The sequence below is a fragment of the Anoplopoma fimbria genome, chromosome 10 (genome assembly GCF_027596085.1).
Source record: "Anoplopoma fimbria isolate UVic2021 breed Golden Eagle Sablefish chromosome 10, Afim_UVic_2022, whole genome shotgun sequence".
Lineage (NCBI taxonomy): Eukaryota > Metazoa > Chordata > Actinopteri > Perciformes > Anoplopomatidae > Anoplopoma > Anoplopoma fimbria.
This window is the reverse complement of record NC_072458.1, coordinates 575,334-600,228: the sequence shown is the minus strand read 5'-3', so window position 1 is coordinate 600,228 and position 24,895 is coordinate 575,334. Positions and strand designations below refer to the sequence as shown.

General features: G+C 42.6%; 1 protein-coding gene across 1 annotated transcript in view; it reads right to left on the bottom strand.

The window, feature by feature from the left end:
* csmd2 (CUB and Sushi multiple domains 2) overlaps positions 1-24,895 on the bottom strand; it is a 201,630-nt gene that overhangs the window by 15,474 nt on the left and 161,261 nt on the right. The window contains exons 44-58 of the mRNA XM_054606522.1: positions 23,649-23,826; positions 21,683-21,828; positions 21,502-21,582; positions 20,737-20,850; positions 14,288-14,476; positions 13,228-13,374; positions 10,827-11,015; positions 9,366-9,551; positions 9,002-9,196; positions 8,560-8,733; positions 8,268-8,441; positions 7,215-7,388; positions 3,462-3,650; positions 2,438-2,611; positions 1,017-1,199 (exon numbers count right to left, since the gene is read on the bottom strand). Coding sequence (XP_054462497.1) covers positions 1,017-1,199; positions 2,438-2,611; positions 3,462-3,650; positions 7,215-7,388; positions 8,268-8,441; positions 8,560-8,733; positions 9,002-9,196; positions 9,366-9,551; positions 10,827-11,015; positions 13,228-13,374; positions 14,288-14,476; positions 20,737-20,850; positions 21,502-21,582; positions 21,683-21,828; positions 23,649-23,826 — 2,493 coding nt within the window. The remainder of the gene's footprint in view (positions 1-1,016; positions 1,200-2,437; positions 2,612-3,461; positions 3,651-7,214; positions 7,389-8,267; positions 8,442-8,559; positions 8,734-9,001; positions 9,197-9,365; positions 9,552-10,826; positions 11,016-13,227; positions 13,375-14,287; positions 14,477-20,736; positions 20,851-21,501; positions 21,583-21,682; positions 21,829-23,648; positions 23,827-24,895) is intronic.

The window sequence follows — 24,895 nt, the reverse complement described above, 5'->3', positions numbered from 1 at the left end:
TCCAGGTTTAGATTGCAGTGGTAGCAATTTAATTAGCAGCCCACACATGACTTTCCCCAGCGATGTCCTCCAGCTCCTCATAAGGAATCCCAAGGCGTTCCAAGGCCAGATGGGATAAGCAATCCCTCTATAGTCTTCTGGGTCTGCTCTGGGGTCTCTAGTTGGACGTGTCCAGAATATACTTCCACAGTGCATAGGGGACGGCATCCCGATCACATTTCTGAACAACTTCAACTGGTTGCTTTCAACAGAAAGTAGCAGCTGTTCTACTCCAAGCTGTTCCTTGATATCCAAGCTGCTCACCCTGACCCTAAAGGGTTGTTCTCTTTTGGTCACTACCCAAAGCTCATAAAGCTCCCTTGCCACAACCTGAATCGACTGCTAAATTGACAGCTTCACCTTAATGCTCAGCTTTCTCTTCAACACAAACTGGTGGATGCCACACCAATCTGCATATTGATCTTATCCTACCCTTACTTCACCACACCCTAACATACACTTCTTTGTCTTGGGAGAGGAACTTTGTGATTTGGTCTCTACAAATCAGAAACAAAATTTCAGATAAACTGCTCACCCTATCCCTAAACGGTTGTACTCTTTTGGATACTACGCCCAGGTTTTGTGGAATACAACACCAACTGTGAACGTTCTTGACTTACGACCAAGTATGCATACACGACTTCCCCTTAGGTTGTGTAAGACCTGGATGGCCAGGAGTAATTATCTTAGTAGCTAATATTCCCACAGCTACCAGCACAGGACAACTCATGCATATTAGAGGCAGAACTACCATTACCCCTCCAGTATCTGTGTGATGGTGAAGTGATGAGAAAAGGTTGAAATTAGTATTCATCCTCCAGAAACCAAAATCTGACAACTGGCCAGAGTCTCCTTCCAAGCACATTGGCACAAAACCTTCAGAGCAGTGAAACTGGGATCCATCCCCCCAGTCTACCAGTCCAAGTTTGCCAGAAAATAATAAATACACACAGTAAGCACTTGTATGTATTTCTTACCGTGACACTCAGCTTGGGTGCCGAGCCAGGTCCCGTTGGTCAGGCAAGTTCTCTCTGGAGAACCCTTCAGCGTGTAGCCGGGCTCACAGCTAAAGCGGACGGCAGTGCCGACTGTAAAATCTTCCCCCAGACGGATACCATGCACAGGAATGCCTGGATCTCCGCACAGCCCGGCTGCCTCACCTTGAAAAAGAAAAAAAAACAAAAACAATTCTGTGAAAAATGTAGAAAAAGCTAATATTTTTATTTATTATATATAATATATATATATACATATATCTCCACATATATATATAATAATATAATATTTATTTTCATGTGGATACACACATTAGAAATGTACTAGTGATGTTTTAAAAAAAACCTGAATAATATTATTAATTATAATACTTGGATTAGGGTCCATAACCCAGACAGAATAATACCATTCCCTGACCTCCCTAAGGATTGCCTAGCCTCCCAAATTTATTAAGATTTCATTATATGTTTATATTTGTTCAACATGCAGAACATGTGGGATGAAATGTGATTTCTTACTCCAATGACCCAACATATATTTTGCAACTTGCTTCATAATTCCATGTCCTCCATTTAAAACAATCACAAACCGTTTAGTTCCTCTTCGTGTTGCTCTCTCTCCTCATTTTAAAAAGGCGCTGGGCGACACCGCTTCAGTAGTGCATAGCTAAGAAAGTCTGGAAAATCTTTATGAAAAGGTTTTGCTCATTGCCCGTTGAGAGAACACTAGCAATCCCAGGAATTTATATGAATGTCATGAATTGTGACATTAAACTGTCAGCATGCTATTATACTGTCGGTTTGTGGGTCTACGTGTGTGTGTGCTAGTTTGCGTGTTTCTGTCACATCTTTGTGAATGTGCTTGTATTGGTGTCTATGCACATTTGCATTGGTGGACACCCCTGCGGCTTTTCTCAGGTGTATTAGAGATACCAGGAGCTCTGAGGCAAATCACTGTATGGGGAGAGAGAGCATGTGGGCTGATGTCTTTATATTGCTTCATAACCCAGCTGAGGTGTGGGCGCCCCTGTCCCTCAGTGTAATACGAGCAGATTAAAACCATTTTATAGAGGACATTCTCCCTCTGCCCTTGAGGCCTATGGATCAGGCAGGCAGTCCATCTTTGGTCCACCTACTTTGTTCATTGCCTGCTAACAGGTTCCACCAAAACACTTAAACTCTGGTGTGAGGTGATATTACATCTGAATGAAGCAGGTATCACAAGCAGAGAGCCATAAAGAGGATGAAAAAAGGGGCTTCACCAGCACATACTTTCAAATATCATAATTCCGAACGTGCAGGTTCTTTCAGCTCAAGTTTTAAAAGCTATCACAAAATTAGAATATTTTCAGTTGCATCTTTCCAAGCTGTCAGACAGTCAATCTGGGTGTAATTTTCCGTACCGGAGCAGTGTGGTGGCGAGCCGCTCCACTGGCCGTCCAGCTGGCACATACGCGTTGTGTTGCCGATGATGGTACGCTGGCCGATGCAGCTGTAGCGGATGACTGAGCCTACTGTCCGACGGTCGCCTGAGATCTGCGCGTAGGGAGGCATGCTGGGCCGGTCACACAACACCACTGTCCAATCAGAGCAGAGATGATAGAAAGAGACAATGAACAAGTGGAACTTCTCTGAGGGCAATGGTGAAGAAGTGATAAATGCATCACATATTGAAAAGATTACCTTGATTTAACAAAATCAAAGTGTTAAAAAATGTTTGCCAACATTGAATTTATGTTTGCGCTAAATTTCACAGTGTCAGACCTTATCTTATTAAGAAAACTTTCCAAAACAATTAAGACACTTAGGTCAGTCTGAATGCCACATCACTTTAATGCACCAACCCCGTTTAGATGCAAAACACTTTCTTACTCTGAACAGAAATAAAGCTAGGAGTTTTGAGTTATCACTCGGTGGCTCAACAAATGAAATAAATAAAATAACTATGATGAACAATTAATCATTTTAGTAATTTTAGTAATTTATTTAGTAATTCTTTAAGGAAAATGCCAAAAAAATTGCGTTTTTCAGCTACTGATTTATTATTTTTTGTTCACAGTATCCTTGGTTAGTATCTTTTTGAACTGTTATAATAAAACCTAATAAGTAATTCGAATACCTCAATTTGGGTTCAGAGAAACTGATGTCCATTTACCATTATTATTTAACATTTCATAGACTCAACGATCTTTTAAAAAAAATAAAAATTAGTCACTTTTCACTAACACTGTTTAGTTGTGATTATTTGTCACAAAAATCTGTTCAACAAAAAGTCTAAAACAGGAAAACAATGGATTTTTTTTCAGATATCTGTTTTAAAGAATGACTAAGGAGTTTACGCAGTTGTACTGTCCTTTTCTTCAGAATATAAAAAAAATAATATTTAAACATGCAGCGCCACCAACAACCAATCACTGAGGTACTTACACAGGCACTTGGGCAGTGAGCGGTCCCAGGTCCCGTCCCCCTGACAGGAGATGGAGCTGGTGCCCAGCAGGTAGTAGCCCGGGTTACAGCGGTACGACACAGTGGTCTGGAAAGTGTAGCGATGCGGTCCGCTGGGCAGTATCTGCCTAACGCTGTTCTCTACGTGACCCGGCTCTGTGCAGTTCACAACTGGAGAAAAGGATTCAAAGGGGAGGAAAGAAAGTTAAGCAACCAGAAAGAAAAAACACATCTTGTGTAAGAGTTTGATGATCGTTTTAAGAAATGATTTAACCAGGAAATTATGTCTAAATATTCTTTGACAATTATATGTTAAATGTTAATGGAAATAAAGACATGTAGCTAGTTTTTTTTGTGATATTACAGCATATACTTTAATATAGTTATATACACACACACACACACACACACACACACACACACACACACACACACACACACACACACACACACACACACACACACAGGGGGGACATGCCTATTTCATTTGCAGATTATTCTTGCTTTTACTCTCTCTGTTCATTCCCTTCCTCATCTACTACTTCCACCCATCCAGCATCCACCCCCCCACCCCCCGATCCAAATGAAGTAGGAGGCAGACTCCGGAAATAAACATTTGCTTCATTAGAGCCAGTCTCCTGCTGGCCGCTGTGGTGCAGAGATGGTGATGGATGGGGAGCTCACAGGAGAAGAGGCACCATGTCAGTTTAGCACCAGATGGAGAGAGTGAGGGTAGGGGAGAATGTGGGATGAGTAAGGAGCGAAAGGCACCGAGGAGGGGTGCTGTACAGAGTTAGAGAGGAAGAGGCCCTGATGGTGCAGAATGTATTAAAATTCCTGACAGAATGTCAAGCTATGACTGCTACCAGCACCGATCCATCTCGAGAGTCTCAGATACGAGACACAAACCAAAACCTTACAATGCCTCTACAAAGTCAGAGTACAGTGAGTAACAGTTGCTGTCTAGTCCATACTGTGAACCACAACCTACTATGTATTATGATGCCAAAACTCTAATGGCTTTTAAAACACTATCCACGTAGCCATTATGCCCCAGTTTGCCTTGCCAGTCTTGCCCCATGAGTGTGCATTTTATACTGCCAAAATGAACCCATTGTATGCTAATGTGTCTAAAAGTGTGCTCATTTTTATGCTCCAAAGTTGGCCAGCACAGCTAAATCACCCCCCCCCCCCCAAATACCTATTATAATGTATTCCTTCCAGCAGAGTGCTGACCCATGGTACCGTCATTTACAACTTACCCCGTAATAAACTGTATTTGAAGCAGTGGAGCTGCTTCAGCACGAGACTTTCCAAGCTTGGAATTTCAGCTTTGGTTAAATGTTGCTCGGGCATCACAGGATCAAAAGCGATCCAACAGTCATCTAAAGCGACTGACCTCCAGCTACTTTTTGTGTGTGTGTGTGTGGCCCAGCAGGCATGAAGAGAGGAAGCGCAAGGATGAAAGGAAAAGAAGAATAGAAGTAAAAGTGGAAGATGGGCTGAGGTAATTCATCTCTTTTCCACTCAGAAGTAGAGACCCCAGTCAACCTATCCTCCTCCTGGACCACTGCCAAGCAGCGGCCCTGTAAGTGGTGTGTCAGAGCTTGTTTTTTTCCCGTCCTGTGTCTCTAGTTTTTTATCGCCGAAAGACAAATAACAAACGAGTCATCCAAAGAAGGCGGTGTTGTGGCTCTGTTGCTGTGACTCAAATTGGTGGTGATTAGAGGGGGATAGGAGACTGGCTGGGCCGCTGGTGCTCTCCTGCTCCGTGCGTAGTCGATGGACCTACGGACTCGGGTAGTTAAAATCTGGACCATGGAAATCATTACTTTGTCTGAGTGACTCCTACTTCCCCACCCTTACCTTTTTTCCCCCCCAACCTTCTGTATCTACCCACTACTATCTCTCCCTCTAAAAGAAAAGCCGATGGTTCGGCTTAGCTAAAGAGGAGATGGATGAAGTGGATGTCATCCCAGCATTTGTAGTTTTCCACTCAGGGGAGGAAGTACATGGCAAACAAGGAGAGCGCGCCTCACCAAATATGTCTAGAATGCTGCAATTAAGGTGATAAATCTGATTGACAAAAAGACCCCTAAGCTACTTATGTCTCCACATCAACAGTGAGGATAATGTGCCATCATAACATACACCCACTCGCTCCTTACACACACACACACAGCCTCACACAAAATGCATCTCAGAGTCAGCATCTGCATCGCAACAAGGCCAAAGCTAATATGATGTCACTACCACATCGGACAGATTTAATGAGTACATCTGCTTATGTATGCATCAGCCAAATGAACCTCTCTCTTTTTTTTTTAAACAACTGAAGACAGATTCCTGTGATGCTTGCAACCTCCTCATCTCTTGATGAATGTCTTAAAAAAAAATCAGTTCTCTTCTCATTTAAAACAAACTAATAACTCAATCCGTCACTGATTCTGTCACCGCCTCGTCACGTTCAAGGCACGACCTTTCGAGCCACCCCTTTCTGTGCCTGTCACAAAGCCCTCAGTTAGCGGGGACTTAGAGACAGATGTGGGTGGCGAGATACATCGCCTGTCACAAACACACTGCCAAATTAAAAGTCCTTGCCTCGCTTCAAAGCAGAGCAGGGTACTTCTTATTCAGAGCAAAAGACGAGATGCGGGTCTCATAAGGCCGCCGACTTTCACACAAGCTCAAGGATCCTGTGATTGTTTTGGTAAATGGTAAATGGACTGTACTTGTATAGCGCTTTTCTAGTCTTCTGACCACTCAAAGCGCTTTTACATTACTAATCATTCACCCATTCACACCCATTCATACACTGATGACAGGGGCTACCATGCAAGGTGCCACCTGCCCATCAGGACCCTAACTAACATTCATACACATACATACACCGCAGGAACAGCCTGCGGGAGCAATTTGGGGTTAAGTGTCTTGCCCAAGGACACATCGACATGGACTGCCGGAGCCAGGGATCGACCCTGCTCTCCACTGAGCCATAGCCGCCCTTTTGGGGGTCTTCAGCCGCCCTTTTGGGGTTTTCTGCATGGTTATCAACCAAGTTTGCTTCACTGATAGACAGGTGAGCCTTAGGGCGTAACAGAGGTAGCTAAGGGTAAATGGAAATAACATCAAATGTAAATATTATCCGGATCCTCCACGGACCAAATGGTTGATACCGTGGTAATTAAATAATCCAGGCTTCTCTTTGACTTTTCATTTCAATTTCCCCTAATATGGGTCGTTTAAACTCTTTCTACCTCCGGGTGTCTCTACGCTTCATCTCCGCTCTCTCAATGATTGGGGTCATCTAAAGTCACAGAACATATGACCTTGCACAGTACAATAGGTAATTTAATACCTGCCTACACAGATGGATAAGAACACAAACGATACCACTACAGACAAATGTGTGGAAACGAGCACAGGTTTTGAAAATGTCCTCCATTAGGTATGACCAAAGCTGATGACAGGGCTTTATTTAGCTCAGGTATTATTCACATGGCATGATACAAATAAATATAAACCAATGTGAGGGTTGCTATGCTATGCCTATAAACTGCTCATTTGAACATTTGGCTCGTAAAAGTTTTGTATTCCGAAAATGATTTGATAAATTGTTCTCTCTATTAGTTATTTGTTTGCTCAAAAGACTCTACTGCATCAAGTGGTTTGTCCTTCCGTTTATAGGTATATATATATATAGACTGAGGAGCTTTGGCATCTGCTGACACTTACTTTTACACTTGGGGAGGGTGTTGCTCCACTGCCCATTGGCCTGGCAGGTAGATTTTACAACCCCCTGCAGAACATAGCCAGTGTTGCAGACAAAGCGCACAGCATCATTCAAGTTGAACTGGGTTCCTTGGGTCATACCGAAGGTAGGGTTACCAGGATGACCACATGTGATGGCTGTGAGAGTCCAAGGAGAAAGAAGATCACGGTTACACATTTGCAGAGCAGTTAAATGAAATATAAAGGTTTGATATCAAATAAATGCATATGGAAGGCCTGGATTAGAAAAGGTAATGTCACAACAGCAAAGCTATACGGACACAACACCGAGGGTTGAATTCACAAAGGATTGCCCGGCTTTTGCGGACACTAAACCTGCACATAGAAAGATTTATGCACACATTTAAATTATGTAATGTGCACCAATTTGGCTCTAAATAAAAATCATTGCACACAGTCCAATTTACAAAGATCAGTGCCAATATCCAGATGCAGTAACAGTTATTCATCTTCAGATTCCAGCATCTTCAGAAAGTTGGTGGTAGCCTAACTTCTCTATCTTTTGTGAATTGGACCTTGAGACAGGGTATTGGTTGCAAGTGATGCGCAATTAATGCTGCTATCAGCAGCCGCAATCCATTCTTTGTGAATTTGTCCCTTAATGTAAATGCTGAGTAAAGAACTCTGAAGCCATAGGTACCGCTGCAGCTGCACTGACTGCATGGCTCTATTCTATATATCATTTCAAGTGAGTTGTTCTATAGAGGAATACAGTTTATCATTTTGGAATACTGGTGGCTTTTACAGTTTATTTTGGTTGTCGGTACGGACCTGGTAAGAGCATCCCTTGCTAAGAAATGTCAGCAGTCATTACAAATCATTGATCAGCACAATTAGCTAAGATGTGGCAACTTTGTTCTAGCTTGCTTACCAGTGTTCCTAGAACAAAATATTAGAATTAAGCCCTCCCTGCTAAACTGAGCAGTTAAGAAGTTTTTAACTATATACTATTCAACACGTTTTACTCATAAAGAACTGTTCTCTGTTGGCACTTACGGACACAGACAGGAGTACGTCCTGACCAGCGGTGATCCTGTTCACAGATTCGCACTGACACCCCAATTAGACGAAATCCTGGGTTACACTGGTACACAACGCTGCCTCGATAGTTATAATTCTCTCCAATGATCTGTCCATTCACGATGGGCTCCGGGTTGCCACAATGGCCAGCTATGGATGAGTAAAGAAGAAAAGAGTAAAGGTCAGACATAAGTGTTTCTCATAACTCTTGAATCAAATTTCAAGACTTTATGAAGTTATACTCATTTTTGGATGCTGTAGATCTCACCTAGACACTGGACCTGTGAACCGCTCCAAAGCCCATTGGACATACACTCTCTTACCCGAGAGCCCACCAAGGTATATCCTGTGTTGCAGGAGAAAATGGCCGTGGCTCCATACACAGTCAGAGTTCCAATCTTGTTGCCATTTGGTGGAGTCCCAAGGTCCCCGCAGGAGATGACTGAATGAGAAAACAATATCATGTGTTCCAATCCCATCGGGTCAAAATACAATCAACAAGAATACTAATTTGTTTTGTTTGGAAAATGGTTTTGATTCGCTTTCATTCATTTTGTTTTGGTTAGAAGATTAGTGCCCGTTTAGTTATCACAGTGGAATAGCCATACATTTGGAAGCAATTGCTATTCATGCTTGGCAAATTGCTTATGAGGGCGTTTACTCATAAAAACTCTGAAAATTAGACCATGGGATGTGCAGCATACACTTACTGTCGCAGTCTGGCCGTGGATCTGGGTAGTTCCAGGTGCTGTTGGCTTGGCAGCGAATTACCCTTTGACCCCTGTAGTAATATCCAGGGTCGCATATGAGCATCATTATAGCATCATATTGGTTTTGAGTACCATAGATCAGCCTCCATCTCCCATGTTCCACTGCATTGTGGCCGATGTCAGGACAGGTCACCGCTGGAAGGTCAGAGGATAAACAAACATTATTAAATTAAACATTTATATGTGCTTGGTTCTAGTTAACTGTCAGGAATAATTGGGACATCTTTAAATATGGCAAAGTGTAAGGGTTTGTTCTATTAATAATAGTACAAATAAATAAACTGACAGTAACAGAAATACTTACGAACACATCTGGGCGGGGCCTCAATGGGGCTCCACCTCCCAGATTCCTGACAGATCACTGAGGTGGTGACAGGCCCCGAAAGCCGAAATCCGGGATTACACTCGTACGTGGCCCTGGATCCTAAAGAGAAGTCTTGACCCCCAATACTGCCATTGACCGGAGGCACTGGCATTCCACAGGATGTGACTAGAAGGAGATTAAAGGTGTGGCGGAAAGTCAAGACAAGAAAATGTGGTTGGTAGAATTAAAAGCGCAGGTAGCAAAGTGTATTCTAATAACCATTTTAGTATGCAGAGTGTCTAGCTCACAATTGGCTTCCTGTACAAACACTTTCCCGGCATTGATGTGAGGTAAACATTAGCTCGGGCTGCCATCTGCACAATAGTAAACAATCAAGTCTAGAGAGGGCGCATGCAATTCATGTGAAGATTACACCTGGTGCAGATTTGACCAGGCATTGAATAGTCCTGCTGCTCTCCTTTCACTTCAGCTGATACTATGAATAACTCTGGTTGGAAACTAGACTCTGGAAGTGGAGCTTTTAGACTTTATGCTTTTGTGATGGCATATAAAATAAAATTTGAAAACAAAATAATAGAGAGATTTACGGAAATTAGGACACAATAAAGACGCTTCAACAGCATCCCAGCCCTCTAAAATCTAGTAAAAATAAGAAATATAATAAAGTAATAAAAATAAAGTAACAAAAAAAACTTTTAAATCAAAAGCAGATACATCCTCAATAGTCCCAACAGCATTGCCTTTATTTATAGTTTTAATTTTGTTAATTTTTTGGGTGTCAGTCTCAGTTGAAAGTATAAGTAACTGCTGTGACTACAACCCAAATTACTGACATTTTAAACAATTCAGCTCAGGTAAACCACATTTCATTAATCGGATGCAAAGTTATCTTCAGAGTGAATCTGAGGAATGGTTAAGTGAGCTTCCTTTAAGCATGCCTGAGGCTGAGGTGCTGTTGGTGATGGCACACTGTCAGCTGAAATCATACTTTGATCCAAACCAAATGGATCCAGTGATGTTTCTTTTTTTTTTTTTTTTTTTCAAGCATCTTAAATCCAAATGACTGAAGCTACAAAATACATTTGCCACAAAAATGTGCTCTTTAATTCAGCATGCCAGTTAGGAAATGAATGTTAAAATCTTGTTTTTTCTCGCCAGAGTTTTCAGGTCTACTTCATTACTTTTGAGAAGTGAGTATAAATGCTGAATGAGCTCATTCGCAATGACATTGATTTCACGAAAAGCAACTTCATTTACAAATGATTCCCGCATAATTTGATTTGTATTAGCAATGTGAAATAATCCTGCCCAGCTATTTTTGCATATCTGTCTAACTTAAATTCAGATAAATAAGAATCTAGTCTATCTAATCTGGTTTTCTTAACAAATTCCAACCTTCTCTTCCATACTTGTGACCTGCTGCTTTGATTGGGCCCACACCTTGGCAAAGTGGCACTGGTGCATTCCACTGGTAGATCCCCTGTGCCGTCCGGGTGCATGTGGCACTGCTCTGACCAATAAGCCGGAAGCCCTGGTCACAGCTGAAACGCAGGGTGCTGCCAAGCTTAGTGCCTGTGAGACTGTGCACTGTGCCATTTACAGGGTTGTTGGGAGGGCTACAGTAGGCCACTATGAAAAAAGAAAACAAAAAAGGTAAAGATATAAATATGCATACCGATAGAATTGAGTGCAACAGGCATAAAAACCCAATAATGATGCGAGATGATGCAAGTTTTTATTGAGGAGAAGGATTAATGCGCCTTCAATAGCACTGAGCCCACGATCTCTTTTGCATCAGTCTTCCACGCCTGACGTGGTAAAGGAGGATATATTAATACAAGCGTTACAAAGCAATCTGTTTAAGGCAAAAACTGCAGACTAGAGAGAAGAAAAATTGATTAAGGGAAACTAATGTTCTGCAAAGCAAAACAGGAGTTTGTCAGCGGCAGCAGAGGAGGATCATAAAAGTGATAGATACATAATAACAGGAACAGAGTATCTGTTCTTGTTTGTTGACTAAATTGGTGGCTGCAATAATCACGGAGAGTATTATCCAGAATGGTGCCAGCAACAGATCCATAAACTGCAGTTTGAAGATCTCACAATAACGTGACATCACTAAACACAAACAGTGCTGTAGACTAAATAAGAGTACGCATTGTGAAAACATTTAAGAAATATTGAATATTGTTATGCAACAGTGTATGGCTATGAGACACAGAAGATTGTGCTCATCATGGGGAGAGATTAGAATGGAAGTGGACTTTGAACACAAAAGAGCATATTATGCATTACGCTTGATGACTATCACCACATTACAGTTCTATAAAAGTAATGGAAATGGCCTCTCTTTCAAGTCAGTGGGAATTTCTAGCGCTAGACAATTAGAAAGGACTCCCCTTGTCATATGTATTCAGCATTTATGAGATGTTAGATTTCTTGGTAGATGATAAACAGTTGGTGCCCTTTGGACATTTTGTGAAGTATAGCATTCAAGATAAAAACTCTTGTCCTCTTCACAACCATAAAAGGGATACATTCTAATAAATTCCCTCTCAAAGGTAATTAATAGAACACCCACAAACCCAATGTTTAAATTCAATGATATTTAAAACACCAACTGAGCTAATCCATTTTCCTTATCATGCACTTCTCCTGTCAGTCACTGTGACTGGCGGCTCCCGAGCCACCCTTGAGTTCAATTCTTCACCTCTATCTGTGTCTAACTCATTTGCCCCCTCTCTCTGTGTTCCATGCTTCTTCCCTCTCTTTGCCTATTGTAGTATACAGCTTGTCTCACTGCAATCAGCCCTGCAGCTCAGAGGAATACGATCTACATTGGCAGGTGACTGGATTGGAATAGATAATAGAGAGGCGGAGAAAGAGGGAGGGAGGGGGGTTGGTGATACAGAAAAAAGGGAGGGACATACGAGAATAAAGAGATAGCGAGGAAGATAGTGACAGAGTCAGGGAGATTGTAAGTTGATTGAATCGATGGAAAAGATGAACGAAAGGATGTGATAGAGGAACAGTGAGGGAAGCCATGGAAGGAGAGAAGGAAAAGAAAAAAATGAGATGGTGGGTTGCTAGAGGAGATGTCTGGAAGTCGGTGATGGAAGAGCGGTCCATGGAGTAAAAAGATGGATTGATGAAGGACACAGCCGAATACATGAATCCGCCTGTGCCATCTGTTTCTTCCTCCCGACCAAGGTAGTACAGAAGGCAACTCCATATTGACCATGGCAACTTGAGAGTTCTCAGCAATCACTTAGTTCGTCTGTCATTAAGTCTGCTTTGGCAAAATCCATCATGGCAAAGAGGTAAAAGAAAAAAAAAAAGGGCAGAGAAACGACAGAACATCCAGTTGGGGAGACAGAGCTCCACTGAGAGGAGAGAGACGATTAGTCAATCTGGCTGAGTGGTGTTGATACAGAACGGAGGGAGCCTTTTAAATATTTACACAGTCATAATTCAGAGCAAGATATGCAGGTGTCGTATACCAACAGATCTTTCTTGGGAGCGGGACAGGACAGAAGAATAAGCAATACAAGAAAAAGGGTTTAGTAATTCCCAGGCCTGTGATGCAGAGCAAGACGTGCTGCAGATGCTTGACGCCCCCAGTAGGTTGTCATGGAGATGGGTCATATTCCTAGTTAGTTCAGCTGCAGTTGGCAGCCACATTGTTGGTTTTGTTGGCATTGTAAACCAAAGGCACCTCTGATAAGATCTCTCACACAACAATGTATAGAAGTAACAAAGTTCTTCTGAAAATCAATTCTAAATGGACGTTTATATTAAAAGTCTATAACTTCAGGCTAGTGTATGACTGGTCATGACTCACCTGAGTAGCGTATGCGAAATCCTTTGTGGCTGGTAGTGTGATCAAAGGACCAGTGCAGGTAGACCTTGTTACTGGAGCTGGTGATGCTCAGTGGGTTCGAATAGTTACCACTGAGAGTAATCAGAAGAGGGCTTTGTCTGGATGGGCCTGGATTGATAGAAAGAGAGAAAATACTATTATTAAGAAGAATTTAATTTTGAAAGTCTCATAACTTTGTGCAGAAGAATAAGAGCACTAATAATAGCATATAAGCCACCACTGGCCCTGGACCTTTAAAATATTCATTATAATAACAATAATAATAATAATTTTGTTCCATCATCGACACACTTGAATCCGAACGGTAATTTGAATTGCATTTTCCTTGTAAATGTAATTTGATAGAAATTCTCATTTTGTACGGATTGATTTTTTTTTTCAGTCTAAATTTTGAAATGGATATAACTTTCACTAATCATGACTTTTGAGAGATTGTACATTTTGTAACACTTGTTGCCAAAGTTAAAATCGAAAGTTGCAAAGCCTAATTATGGAGAAGAAAAAAATGTCTCTCCATAATCGGCATGGCAACCCCAAGGTTAACAACTGTCTGTTCCCCTCCACTCGGCAGAAGATAAAAAGCACTAATCAGGAACACTAGTGTGTACGATTGCCATTTTCTCAGTGCAGCCTGGCAGAGTTGCTCTGTTCCTCTAATCAAATGCAAATGTACAAGAAAGACGTACTGACACCATGAGAGGAATGGTGTGTGATTTTCTGTAAGTAGATGCAGGGAGAGTTTTGAAAGGGGCAGTAAATCCAACTGTCTGGCTCATTTCAGCCTTTAATAGTGCAAATGAGTCTTTGTCCAAGGCAATGTGGTGGGAAGGGCTATTGGGTCAATAGTCTACTGAACAGTAAATGTAGGGGGCATCACCAAGGCCAGGGATGTAACATGATGCTCTTTTTTTCAGATAAAGAAAAGGTCAATATAGGCATAATGCTGCTCAATAAATGACATGATACTGTACTGTATGTTGGTATACATATCTTCGCTTCCATAACAAAAGCAGTGACTCACCATCAAAGATCTCAAGCTCATCAAACTGACGGCTGGTCTGGAAGTTTTCTATAGTGAAGGTGATATTGTAGCCAGGTTCTACTTTGACCACCCAGGAGCAGGACTCAAAATGGGGGAAACCGCTACCTGGTGACTGGCTCAGGATGACACCTGTGGAAGCTGTCAGTATCTCATTCATGGGACAAGTCACTGTTGAGAGAAAAAAACAAAACAATAATTTGAATTACAGGAATAATGGTTTGTTCATGTTATGCTATTTTCAGTCTTTTTCATAAATGCATGGCACTTATCATGGTTGCTCATTCTTTTAAGTGAATCTAATTTACCTTGAAAGAACGGATTAGATTTGTTACACCCATGTTGTTGTTGGAGGGCAACTCAACGTGACTAAAAGCACAGCTAAGCTAATTGTCATCCTGGTCCTGATGCTGTCGCAGTAAACAAAGCTGTCCAAGCTAAGTCAGTCCAAGAAGCAGCCTATATATTATGTAATTTTACTGACTTGCCACAAGCATATTCCCTCCTCTCTGCCCATTGTCAGTATGTGACAGATGTGATGCTAACTTAACTCTTAATGCTCACATCTGCCTGGAAGTCCTATCGCTGTGGCACGTCTGGGGAACACATCCATCCACTCTTCTAAATCCCCCCCTGCCATTAGTATTGTTGTGGGACATCTCAATGACATGCTTTGACAATCTCAAGTGGTTTCAGTTGTTTTAAGACATTTCATGGCGCTCCTGTCTGTTTCATTTTTCTGTGATGCTGTAATCTGCCAGAGCTATCCGTATACACAGCGGAAAACACAAACTGCAACATGACAGGAAGCCAATGCTTTAACAATGTCAAAATGCAACCGCCCCATTGTTTTTGCGGCTCACCTAATGGGGCCGAGTGCTGAAGAAGGGGAATATGAATGAACTCTTTCCACAGCAGAGAAAGATATACATGAGTTCTACTTGTTTGCTCGTGATTGCTTCTTGTAGCTAAAGAAGATACCATTAACACACATAGTTAGTAAACATTCTTAGTTAGGAATAATCCTTATGGCCTACTTTGGCATACATAATGGAATGAACTGATTTTACACTGAAAGCCTGGCTGGAACTGAACCCGACAGCTTGATAAGAGCTTTACCATTAACAAAGGACCATTTCAGAAAAAACTAAAAACAAACATACATTTCTCTTGTTAAACAGCAGCCAGATGCTTTACTTACATTCATAGCACAAACCAAAACATATAAGATGCTGCAAATGTGATTAAAAACAACTTCAAAGTGCACGTGATCAGGTGTTTTTTGCATGACATATTTTGTGTGTGTGTATTTGTGTGTTTATCAACCAAGTGCAGCAGCAAATCTAGCTGGGGGCTTCAATGCCCCTATTGTTTGTCACAATTTGAATACTTGAACCTTTTCTGCCTCGGGGTAGGACAGCACTTGGCACTTGCAGGTCCTTCATTACAGTGGTGAAATAATGAATGCTCTGAATCACATTCCAGCAGCGACTCCTTTGTGGGACAATGTGTGAACTTGTTTTTGTGTACGTGGTTGGGCTGTGTGTTTCTGTCAATGCACTGTTGTGTACGTGTGTGTGTGTGTGTGTGTGTGTGTGTGTGTGTGTGTGTGTGTGTGTGTGTGTGTGTGTGTGTGTGTGTGTGTGTGTGTGTGTGTGTGTGTGCGTTTCTTGGCTTGTTCAACCTCCTCTCTCTGTGTGTTCATGGGGGAAGAGATTATTAAATTCGCAGGAAAAACATTATGGCAGACAGCCTGGGTTAAACAGCATTTGCAAATACGCCTTAGCATTTCTTTAATCTTGCTTGGCATGTCAACTAGGTGGGATTTATTGCCTCAGGAAATTTCAGATAATGTCAGGTAAGCTGTCACTCACAGGCCAGGCATGTTAAAATTAAGCAGGTTCCAGTCAAATATTTTTGACAACTTTCTTTTTGCCGTTTATTTTATTGGTATTACAGTATTTAGCTACAAGTAGGAAAAAACAAACCAGAGGTCAAGAACCTTTATTTTGCAGGGGGGGGTATGCCTTTATTGAATAGTTAACAGTAGAGCGATCAATGAGAGGAGAGAAAGATGGTGAATGACATGCAACAAAAGTCTCCAGCTGGGATCAAACCACTCCACCACCACCACGGTGCCCCAGGAAACAGTAGTTGTTTCTCAGTAACATAATAGTGCTTGTGATTAAATTAAGCTAAAATAGTTATAGTGCTAACAGAAAACATTAAAGGAACATTTTGCAAAGCGGCGAGAGGGTAAAATTGCTGTTTGAGAGCAACATCTCAGCCAATCAAATTCCTGCAGCACGTACAATGGAACATACTACAATAACAGTGCCATCATGTTGCATAACGTAGTCAGAAATCTATAAAGGTCTCTTAGCATCTAACTTTTGGAAGTAGAAGGGACAGTGAGTCTATTCTCATCCCAAATTCAAGAAAGACATTCACCAAGTCTGTGAAGTCATTTAAAACATCAATCACTTCAGTGGACTTGAGTCAAAAAGCTTGAATCCATCATTGATAGTGAAACTGATTGTGTCGGGAAGTAGCATATAAAGTCTGAGAGTGAAGTTCATTAAACAATCAATTCTCTGAGGATGAGATGTGTGTTGTCAGTGACCTTTCAGAAAGCTCCTACGTGTCTTCAAAACTGCCTTCAGCTTGTCTTGGAGCTGATTGAGAGAGGCAGGCAGGGGCTCTTATCTATAGCTGCTACTTATTAAAACTAATCTACTTTGAAATGAAGCATTGCTCTGTTTGGCAGTAAACAAAAGGGTATTATGGGACAAATCTGACAGCTGGAAAAAGGCAGCCGACACAAAAGGTGAGATCAGCATTGATAGGGCTCAAAATGAAATTTCCCTGTAATGAGACAAGGAATGGAATAAGCTGGTAGCAGTGCCTGTGTATAAATTGTTCACGGTGTGCAACAGCCTCCCAATAAAAAAATACCGTGGAAGGCTTCCGTGCAGACAAGCACAGATGTGCATCTGCATCCATACATGAACATTTGTGCACTGTAGTATAAAAGTATGGCTGGAATAAATCCGCAAAATGTCAAGCTTGAAGTGCTGCGGTGATGTTGAGCTGCCTTTACTCATGTTGGTATTTAATTAGCATAAGCTGAAGAGCAATAACAGGCTGATTGAAGGGGATGGGCCACAACATAAGCGTTAGCGTGGATCAGGGCCTAACAACTCTGGGAAGTCAGGGATGACAATGAAGACGTGCAAAAAGGGGGCAGCTGTAATCCATTCTGTAGGACTAAAAGAACGGGGCTAGGGCAAGAAATAATAATCTAGGGAACAAAGAGGAGATAGACGGAGAGGCGAGGGAGGCGAAGGGACCGAGTGGGATGAAGAAAGCAAGCTAGCTGGGAAACTAATGTGATGGGTGATTATGCAGGTTTTTACCAGAAATCTGTCTGGGGGGATAAACACAGGGATTTGGGATCATCAGAGCTCATTGTGTTCCAATAATGAATTCAAGCAACACTTTGTACTGATGCGGTTGCTCTCTCTGTGTGTGTGTGTGTGTGTGTGTGTGTGTGTGTGTGTGTGTGTGTGTGTGTGTGTGTGTGTGTGTGTGTGTGTGTGTGTGTGATGCTTGAACTCCCTGTGGTCGCAGGCGGCAGATGTAGTTAAGGGCTGAGGGTCCAATACAACCCAGTGAAATCAAATAGCAGGGAAATCAAATAATGCACAAATGAACTGGCTGCTCCAATGGCAAGGAGATACAAGAAAGGCTAAACCCATTTGCCATTGTGACTGGCAATAATTCTCTGGATTAAATAAAGTGTGGGTGACTTTATCTATTGGCCTGTTTGTCAGTGTTGGGGGGAAAGAAAGAAGACAGATGTGGGTATTGATAGACACCTGTGGGTAACAGTGTGTGACAACACCGTTCACTGTGTTCTGTTTTGAACCAGCCTCAGAGAAAAGATAAAAATAATCAAATAAAAAAAAAAAACAGGGAATAAAGGGCATATGCGTTACATAAGAACAGGAGTCTGACGCTAGCAAGTCAGGGGGAGAGAAGTGGCGGGTGAGGGAGGAGGGAGTGCAGACGGAGGGGAATGCAGAGGACGAGAGAGGATTCTGGCTCTGAGGGGCAAGCAGCACTGCAGAACCGCCTGGAGGCTCCATCCAGTGCCGCTCTCTGGTTTCACAATGACCACATCCACCGCTGTGGAACCCAGACACATGCTAGACCAGTGTGTGTGTGTGTTTATACAGTATATGTACGAGTATGTGTGTGGGGGGTGGGGGCAGCCAAACACGCGGGGAGGTGCCGGGCTTGTCAGAGCTAGAAGTGGTGATTTGATAGGTGCAGCTGCAGCCGGCATGTCCCTTGCATTTCAATGAGCTGTGCACTTCGTCTCTTTGCTGCCCTCCAACTTAGTCTCTCCCTGTCTCTCCTCGCTTTTTAACTCCTTTTCCTATACTCTCATTTTCTCGCCTGTCCATTTAGCAGTCTCTCCTCTATCTTTTCCAGACATATTTACTTTTTCTGCTTGTTCAGAGTAATCTCGACTGTGCTCTTCCAATCCTACGCTCTTCTCTCCACATCCAATCTTCTCCTCTTCCTTCCACACCAGCAGGAGTCTGGTGTCTTACTTTCCTCCCTGCTCTCAACTTCCTCTCACTCTACTCCGGATTTCTTCCAGCTTCTGCTATCTGTGGCTCTCCTCTCCATCAACCGGGTCTATCTGTGCAGGCAACGTGACAGCTTGCAGGAAGACTTAGTATGGTGGAACGGTTGGTCCCCAGTATAAATGTCCCTCACAAACCATGACCATAAGTACATGTTCTTAGCTGCAGATGTCTGCAGGTGCAGTCAATAGTTAGCTGGCATAATGCAGAACTTCATAAAGGGAAAGAAGAAATGCACACACAAAAAGGATTTCCTTCACTCCCTCTTTTCCTCACTTGCATTTTAATACTTTCAGTCTCCTCTGTATCCTGGGTACTTTGTTCCACTTTTATTATTACTACACGTAACTCCTTTTCCCCTTTCATTGCCCTCTTTCTCACTCCTCTTCCTTTTTCATCTCATGCTGAGAGCATTTGCATATTATTCCTATTTAGCACTCCAAATTAGTTGCATTTATCAAATTCCACTTACTTTCCCTTGTCCAACACAGAGCAATAGAATTAAAGATGTATGCTTTTTTGGTAATTTGTAGCAAAGAAAAAACAAACAAAAACAAACAAACAGAGGGACCCCTCTATGCACCCAGTCTCTTGCCCAGAGGAAAAGTATTGCACACAACATACAGTGCTATGATGATGCGGTATTCTGGAACACTGCACTCATTGATTCCTCTGGGAGGACGATATCTCAGCATGAAGAGGGCACCACAACAGCCACCCGCAGCCTCATGGGAGCCAAGTATCATCCACAGAGATGGAAAGTGCTACCAAACGGATATGCAGCTGCGGTTCCATGACTACAGGCAGAAAGAGAACCCACGGGAGCCAGTAATAAGGCAAAACTCAAAATAGTGCACGAGTCTATGATTAGTGCGAAATGATCATGGCTACCTATGACCCTGCTGAAAGTCACAAAGGATCCCTTGGCAGAGGAAAACGGTGTTTCACCTGCGTTGTGATATATTTGTGTAACACAATGACACTTGTCGGTATACCCTCTTGGAAATTAAACGATGCCTCTCAAGGGGCTTCAACTGTAAACAATAAAATGTGCACAATATGTAGCATTTAACAGCACCTATTGTTTCTACGCTGGTGGACTGTGCTGACGTTATGATTTGGACTTTTGGGGATGTTTGCTGCTATTTGATCAGCTAAAATACAAGTTTTAGAGATAGTAGGATAAGCGTTTTGAGACTGTTGAGCTAAAGAACACCAAAATAGCAGTATTCATCAGCATTCAATCACATATCGGACGGGCATATAACTCAACACACAGACATTTCTGAAAACCTTTCACAGTATTTGTATATTCCATAGAGTTATACGGAGATAACAAGAAAAGATAAAGCAGATGGAGAAAAACACACTAAGTTTAGCTAAGAGGGAAAGCTTTATCAAGATATGAAAAGGGAGAACTTATGAGTGCAAGGTCGTAGATTTGATCCTTGGAACTGCAGGATAAATTGGCATGGATAGTAAAAGAGCAGTACTTGCCTGACCCACCCTCTCACCACTAAGGTGCTCTTGAGCGAGGCCCAAAGGTGCAGTGGCCATGGATGTATAAAGAGAAAGTCAGTGGGAGCGAGCAGAATGGTAAATCTGGAGGGGGGGTATTCAAATATCAACAACCTTTCTACAGAATCCCTGATTCCACCTTTAACAAACCTTTCAAGTGGAGTTGCTTAGTCCAACTGTGAGTGTGAACAGGGCCTGACTGAAAAAGACAGCATGCCTTTCCTCGGGTAAGTTTTCAAGCCTAAGGCATTCACTCACCATCACATGAGGGTGGAGGCCCCTCGAACTCCAAGTGTGTCCCTAGCCTGCAAGTCAGGATGCTGTTCCCACTTAACTGGTAGCCTGGGAGACATCGGTAGCGCACTATATCACCTGAATAGAGAGAGATGGGAGAGGGAGAGATACAGTTAATGAGGGATCAGAGCTGGTGGCAAGAATCCATGAATAAAAACCCCAAAATATCTTCAGACACCAACCAGGGCTCCTTAGTAAGGATACAGAAGTAATCATGATCCATTGTGTGTCTCAGTAAAAGCAAAAGTTAACAGGGGGAAAGAGTACCGTAATAAATCCTCACTGGGGATCCTATAGATGAAACACTATGTCAGTGTTGCCTTTGTGTCTCTGAATAATAATGCGGCAAGGAGGTATGCAAAATAAACAGATAAGGAGAATTAATCTCCATTGTCTTCTTCAGGGGAGAATGAGAGCACCTTCCGCAAATCCCTCTGGCTTTCTGATTATTTTGTCATAATCATTCATTTATAATGCTGCCTCAAAATACCCCTGGGTTTTATTGTATGGGGTGAGTCTGCACTCAATTGCCTTACGGGACATATAGTCAGTATCAGAGTCAGTAAACCTGGGGCAATGTAAACTCTCAAAGCCAAAATGTGAACAGACAGTGGGATTAACTATTTAAAAGTCAAGATGGGATCGACATCCAAAACAAAAAAAAGTCAGGAGTGCATAGATAGCTACATGTGTATGAATATGCCTTTCAGTGACAGCATTTCTACTTACCGATTTTGAACTCTTTGCTTGCCATCAATATCTCTGCATTCGGAATGATGGGGGGAGGCAGGCAGAACTGCAATCTGTAAGCTTTATTGAGAGTAGCAAAGACATGAAAGGAGTCAAACACAGAACGTAGAGAAAATGTCTTGTAGAAATAACGATCAGGTAAGGAGAGTGATTTACATACCTTGATAGCTGATACGGAATAGTCCACCCTTCTCTGTGTTGCTACGAAAACGTATCAGCACCTGATTGGATGTGCTACTGGGCGGGTCATTCGGCTCTCCATCAGTGAACACTCCCAGTTTCCTGGCTGTCTCCTGTGGACCATCCCTAAAAGAAAAAAGAAAAAATGTAAAATGTCACAGGTCATCTCAAAATTCAACTTTAACAATTCACTGGAGTGAAGTGATGATAATTAACGATGAGGATATTCTGTCAGCATCCTCTGCTTAAATGCTCACGTTGCTCCCACGCTGAAGTACCTTGAGGCTCTGTGACGCATATCTGTGACAAAACCAAACGAAGCCGCACGCCAGATTATTGTCAAGCAGTTTCCAGCAGCAGAGTACAACCAAGCTGCTCTCACTTCATCACACCCAAAGGCAATTACTCTGGGCTGCTCTGGGTGATTACGTTGAAATAAGGTAAAAATTACAGATAAGCGTGGAATGACAGGTCTGGATTGCGCTGCTCCTGCTAACTGCCATCAAATGGGAGTGTCTCTGGAAGCCGTGGCCCAGCCTTGGCAGTCCCCTGGCGTGGGCATGGCCGATTAAGCCAGCTCCCAGATTCCTGCCACAACCATTCAGCTTAAAAACCATCTGTCTTTGGCTGTCAGACTGGGCATGGGAGATTACAAGCAGCTCTGGAAACGGCTGGCTAGGGACTGCTGCCTGACAGCACTCTGGCCAAGCCGCCATTACGGGGCCCATTTCCTTGGCTCAGTAGTTCAGCGGATAGATACACAGCGGTGGTAACTGGAAACTGGGGAACATGATAGTCCCCATCTTGGCCTCTGCATGAGCTTGTTGGTAAAGATCAGCACAGTGAGGGCTGTTCATGGAAGATCAACAATACGCAAAGAAATTGGCATTTTGGCCCACCTAAGCCATACCTACTGACATAAACTCCCCATGCACTAAAACAATCTTTACACAAATTTCTACAAGCAGCCCATTTCACATAGATGTCACCCCACGCCATGTGGACCTCTCATGTGGTCGTTAAGTTGCCAGGTTGACTGGCACTCAGATCTCCGGTCTCACTGAGAGCTGGGACCTTTGGAGCTTGTCTCAGGGAGAGGGGATCAACTGGGACTGGCAACCATCATGCATGCAAAATCCTGTCTTCGGTTGCACATATGGCAGGCCCAGCCGCGCATTATGGAGATGATGAAAGGAAGCATTACCCCCCGCGACACTCAGTCAGGCAAAGAGAAACGCACACCTACTACATACCTGACATAACACAAACGTTAACACAAAAAAAGAGCTCACACACATTTCCACCAGCCAAAACCTGATCTCTCTCTTTTCTCACACATAAGTGAGACCAATATAACAGCTTGCATTCTTTATATGTTACTGCTTGGTATTTAGGAAATATGAAATAAAAAAAGCATATATTTTCCTTTCTTTAAGACTGCACATTAAAAGCAAAACCCATAAGTATGTATCAAGAATAAAGTGTTTGGTTTTGCCGTTGCATGTTTGTTCACTTTATAGTTCCTGCTGTTTAAAAAAAAAAAACAATATCAATATTATTATCTAATACATTTATATAGACATCCATGTGGTTGAGCATACGTTAGAAAACATAGACAAAGTGAGAAGGATCTTGAAGATCTTAAAATAACTACCTGTGCTTCAGGGAGAGGGTTTGGATAAATGACACAACAGGGCGGATATCAGGTGGAAAAAAACAACTGGAGATCCTAAAGAAGGTAGTAAAGAGCTCTATATTCTGTTGAGATGGCCTTGAGATTTTGGTTTGGTTATTTACCAGTTTATATTACTGGTAAAAAAAAGAAAATCAGTTTACCCAAAAATATAAATAAACATTAGCTGAAATGTCAAGGTACATTACATATACAGTATTTCTTAAAAAGGAGTTACACATATCTGTAGCTCCTGGAAGCAGTCAAGTCTTACCATAAAGTGATGAAGTCGTGCGGCCCATGAACCTGAAGCAGGGTGAAGTTGATTTTGATGCCGAAGCCATGAGCCACAGTGATCAGCCAGGAGCAGTCAGCTGAGCTAGGGTACTCCTCTGGGTAACCCGGGGAGAAGATGGTCCCATTGTCTGATGTGATGTTCCCACCGCAAGGCACTGAGGAAGGAAAGGGGAAGGGAGAAAGGGAGGCAGAGTATATATATCAGTGGGCCAAGAATACAACAGGACACATCCATTATTCAGACGCAATCGGTTGAAAAAGGGGATTTTTCATCCCCTGCTTCTTCTGCTTCCCTTCTCGGTGTCTCTCTCTCCCCCCTCTCCTTTACTCTTCGTCTAGTGCCCAGGCGCTTGTCTGAGCTAAAGATTAGCCGGTAAAGCCTGTTAGCAAGTGGGGACTTGGATGGAGTGTTTTGCTAAGATAAGGCCTCAACCCTTTCCCACTGGGGTGAACAGAGAGAGTGCGGAGATGAGGCGAGGGGGTTAGTGGGGACTGGGCTTTTGAGGTTGTGTGTAAACAGTTAGTGTATGAGACGTGGATATGTTTGTGTAAACGTGTGGGTTTGAGTGACAGGTAAGGTTAAAATAGCATGTCTATGTGTCAGAGCTGACAATGCTATAGAACCCCACAAGTCCACACATGCCTGATATCCTGAAATACATTAAACACTTACTCACACACATACAAACTACCCTGCACCCGACATCCAATCTGCATGCATATAAATTGCAACTATATTTCAAACATTCCTCAGGAACTCGGGAGGCTCTAACCAACTTAACGATTACGAAGCTTAGCATTCCCGCTGGTGCCCTCAGAGAAACCCCATGTTCGCTATGGCGAAGCATGAAAAATCAGGAAGGAGTGGTAATCGTAGTGGTGCAGGCGTCTTAAGCAACCCAGACGAGTATTTAGCTTAACGGCACACCCGTCGACGGCTATGGGCATATGATCTTCCCCAATGCAGAGATTGCATGTTGTATCCTTCTGTTTCTCTCTCAGGTTATGTGTGCGTTCACGTTATATAGCCGTCTGCTTTAGCCCTGCGGTTGACAGGCCCCTGTGCTGCTGGCTCACCTGTTAAATAAGCAATCAATAAGACTGAGTGATTAAACCCTGGACACTATGGAGTTGCACATATGGCTGATGCCATTAACAGGCAATCTATATAAACCTTATGTGCAAAGGCCTTTACACACATAGGGCGTGACTGATGTAAACTAC